The sequence below is a fragment of the Malurus melanocephalus genome, unplaced genomic scaffold, assembly GCF_030028575.1.
Source record: "Malurus melanocephalus ecotype Western Australia unplaced genomic scaffold, MMel_1.1 scaffold_540, whole genome shotgun sequence".
Classification (NCBI taxonomy): Eukaryota; Metazoa; Chordata; class Aves; order Passeriformes; family Maluridae; genus Malurus; species Malurus melanocephalus.
In genome coordinates, this window is record NW_026623772.1 from 254,552 (window position 1) to 257,851 (window position 3,300).

A 3,300-nucleotide genomic window follows, 5' to 3' on the forward strand; every position below is an offset into this window, starting at 1 on the left:
GGCAGGGACAGCAGGACGAGCCCGCGGTGCCCGATGGCGGCCGGAGCCCGCGCTGTCCCCGCGCTGTCCCCGCGCTGTCCCCGCGCTGTCCCCGCGCTGTCCCCGCGCTGTCCCCGGCACCGGCCCGCGGAGCGTCGGGCACAGCGCCGCAGCGCCACCCAGCGGCCCAGAGGAGGCACCGCCCCGGCCCCGACACCGCGCCCGCCCCGCTCCGTGCTGGGGTCAGGGAACGCTTCGAGGGACCCCAAATCCCATCAGTGCCACCGTGTCATGGCAGGGACACCTCCCACTGTCCCAGGCTGCTCCCAGCCCCAATGTCCAGCCTGGCCTTGGGCACTGCCAGGGATCCAGGGGCAGCCACAGCTTCTCTGGGCACCCTGTGCCAGGGCCTCCCCACCCTCCCACGGAACTATTCCTTCCCAATATCCCATCCATCCCTGCCCTCTGGCACTGGGAAGCCATTCCCTGTGTCCTGTCCCTCCATTCCTTGTCCCCAGTCCCTCTCCAGCTCTCCTGGAGCCCCTTTAGGCCCCAAAAGGGGCTCTGAGCTCTCCCTGGATCCTTCTCCTCTCCAGGTGAGCACCCCCAGCTCTCCCAGCCTGGCTCCAGAGCAGAGGGGCTCCAGCCCTGGGAGCATCTCCGTGGCCTCCTCTGGGCTCATTCCAGCAGCTCCACCAGCACACCCAACCCACAGCCAGCCCCGGGTCACCCTCCTGGCTGCTCCCAGCTGTCCCCTCAAGCACAGGACAGTCAGGAACTGTGACCACCACCCCGTGCTCCACTCAAAACCACATCCAAGCTGCGCTGCTGTCTCGGGTGGGGGCTGTGACCCACAGAGGGGCAGGAGCATCTACTGAGGGTCACCCTGCATCCTGGTGCTCCAAGCACCTCTGCTCCCGGACACAGGCACATCCCCCTCCCCAGGGATGAGCGGCCCCTTCCTGACCACGAACAGGTCCTGGCMTTCCTTCGGCCTCTCATCATCCTCCTGAGCAAGGAACACAGTCAACAAAGGGGAGTCAGAGACCTGCACAGGCTCCTGGAGCTTCATTTCTGTTCCTGGATAAGAAACACAAATCTGTTCTCTGCAAAATCCAGGGGAAAGGAGATGCCACAGTGCTCCCTGGAGGGAAGGAGAGGAGAGTAACCCCACATCAAATTTGGTGATAATTTCTCTAAAATAATGGCAGCACATCTCTCATCATCAACTTGCTCTTTTTTTTACCTTGAATTTGCTTCCTTACTCTTTATTGGAAAAAAAATTACCCAAAGCATAAAGACACCTTTTAGTAACACAAAAAAGGTTTAAACCCTCGAAATGCCCTTGCACAGGCTGTTTCTCCACAGCTTTGGCCTCAGCACTTGGGGGCTGCYTCAGTGACACATGGGGTCCCCCTGGAGCACTGTGGGGTCCCCCTGGAGTGCTGTGTGGTCCTTCCTGATGGAGAGCAGCTCAGGACTCAGCACAGCCCATGAAGGTCCTTCTGCAGTTTTCCTCAAACCTTGCAGGGATGGGTTCACATCCTCTGGCAAGATCTGAGTGGAACAATTCCCGGGAGACAGATGGAGTCACAGCAGTCTCCAGCACATCCCTCATTCAAAGCAGCCTCGTTTGCATCCCAGAGCCACAGCTCCAGAGACCAAAAAAAAAAACAAAAAAACCCCACAACCAAAAAAAAAACCCAAAAAAAACCACTTGAGAAAGTCACGTGTGGTCGTGTGGTGGTGTTATCATCAACTCTGACACTGGCAGAGCCCRACCTGGTTGGAACAGAGCTGCAGAGAGGCTCTCCAAAGCACAGAGCAAAAATGTCAGCACAACGAACAACTTTTGTGCCTGTCTGCCAAGTCCCACTTGGATTCTGTCCAACTTTACCCTTTGGGCTTGAAATTTTCCATCCCAGAGTATTTTTCTTTCCAAGTTCCAGWGCAAAGAGCCACAGCCAGAGGGACGAGGAGCTGGGGCAGCCAAACACCCCAAGATCTGCTGGGGGGATTCAGTCCTTTGCCAGCAGATGAGGCTTTGGAGAGAGAGSTCACTTTTTCCAGGTGTATCAGCAGCTGTAATGACAGAAAATTATTTTAGCCTGTATTAAAAATAAATAAATAAATWWARAATCCATCATTCCAGTGGAAAGCTGGCACATTGCCAGGTTGTGGAACAGGGACTTGGAGTGTTGCCCTCTCCTGTCCCCAGGAAAATCTGTGGAAATTTGGCCAGTGACATTGATAACTGATTTGAGTTCTCATAGAGTCAAGGTGTGAGTTTTGGTGGTCACTGCCAGCACTGCTGACCCAGACCCAGCGTTCCCTGGCTGTCCCTGGTGGAGCATCCTCCTCTGGAGGAGCTGTGTCCTGTGCTYTCCCCTGTCCTGGGGTGACTGTCACAGCTGTGGGACAGCAGCAATGGGGCTCAGCAAGATGAGTGTCCCCTGTGCATGCCATGGCTTGAATCCCTCTGAGCAGGGATGCTCCTTTTGATGCTTCCTTSGGCAAAGAATTTTAAAAAATTATACATAAAACTTGAGCCAGAAGAAACTCTGAGGAAAATGAACCACCAGAGTGAAAGTTTTGGCCTTGAAAAAAATAAGGTATAAAGGGTGAAAAATAAGGTACGACGGGTGAAAAGTAAGGTATAAGGGGTGAAAAAAACTGTGAGTAGGTCAGCAAGGATCAGCAGCCCATGCAGCAAGCAAGGAGCCGTGGGTTTCCATATGGAGTTGAGGGCTCCCTGAGCACCCCCTGGCCCTGTGTGCCCATCCCAGCTCCAGGACAGGCTGAGATCACAGGGCAGAGCCYGCAGGGGAGGTGGAGCAGGAGGAGACATAGTGCATACGGAGCCTGGATGGAGCAGATGGAGATGGAGAGAGGTGTCCAGCTGATCTGTCAGGTGACAGATGGCCTTCATGCTGGCCGGGCAGGGAGGCAGAGCCAGTGCTGGCAGCCAGCAACTGCGGCCACTCTTCTCTTTTTCTCTTTAGTTTGCCCCCCTTGTGCTCCCCTTGGGGGCTGTGCTGGTGGGAGATGGGGGAGCATCAGGCCCTTGAGTCCTCTGTCTCCATCTCCAGGACATGGCAAGGCACTCCTGACACAGGAACCCAGACTCAGAGAGATTAAACAACCCCAGAAAAATAAATCTATTTTTAATTCCTTTTTTTTTTCTCTCAGCCTTTTTGGGATCTTGTACTGCTCCTCTGGGACAGGAGAATAAGGGGAAAAGGATGAAGGTTCCTACAAAATATTTGTCCGTGTAAAGGAGGAAGGAAGGAAAACAATTTAAAAAAAAATAATAAAAAAAAA

The 3,300-nt window shown here is 54.5% G+C and overlaps 1 protein-coding gene and 1 long non-coding RNA gene across 2 annotated transcripts in view; one reads left to right on the forward strand and one right to left on the reverse strand.

Moving 5' to 3' along the window:
* The window catches only part of PRODH (proline dehydrogenase 1), a 29,382-nt gene that overhangs the window by 8,532 nt on the left and 17,550 nt on the right, over positions 1-3,300 (forward strand). Inside the window, exon 2 of the mRNA XM_057381915.1 lies at positions 6-221. Coding sequence (XP_057237898.1) covers positions 6-221 — 216 coding nt within the window. The remainder of the gene's footprint in view (positions 1-5; positions 222-3,300) is intronic.
* LOC130582923 (uncharacterized) overlaps positions 1,692-3,300 on the reverse strand; it is a 7,065-nt gene continuing 5,456 nt past the window's right edge. Inside the window, exon 3 of the long non-coding RNA XR_008966372.1 lies at positions 1,692-2,061. This is a non-coding gene — a long non-coding RNA (uncharacterized LOC130582923). The remainder of the gene's footprint in view (positions 2,062-3,300) is intronic.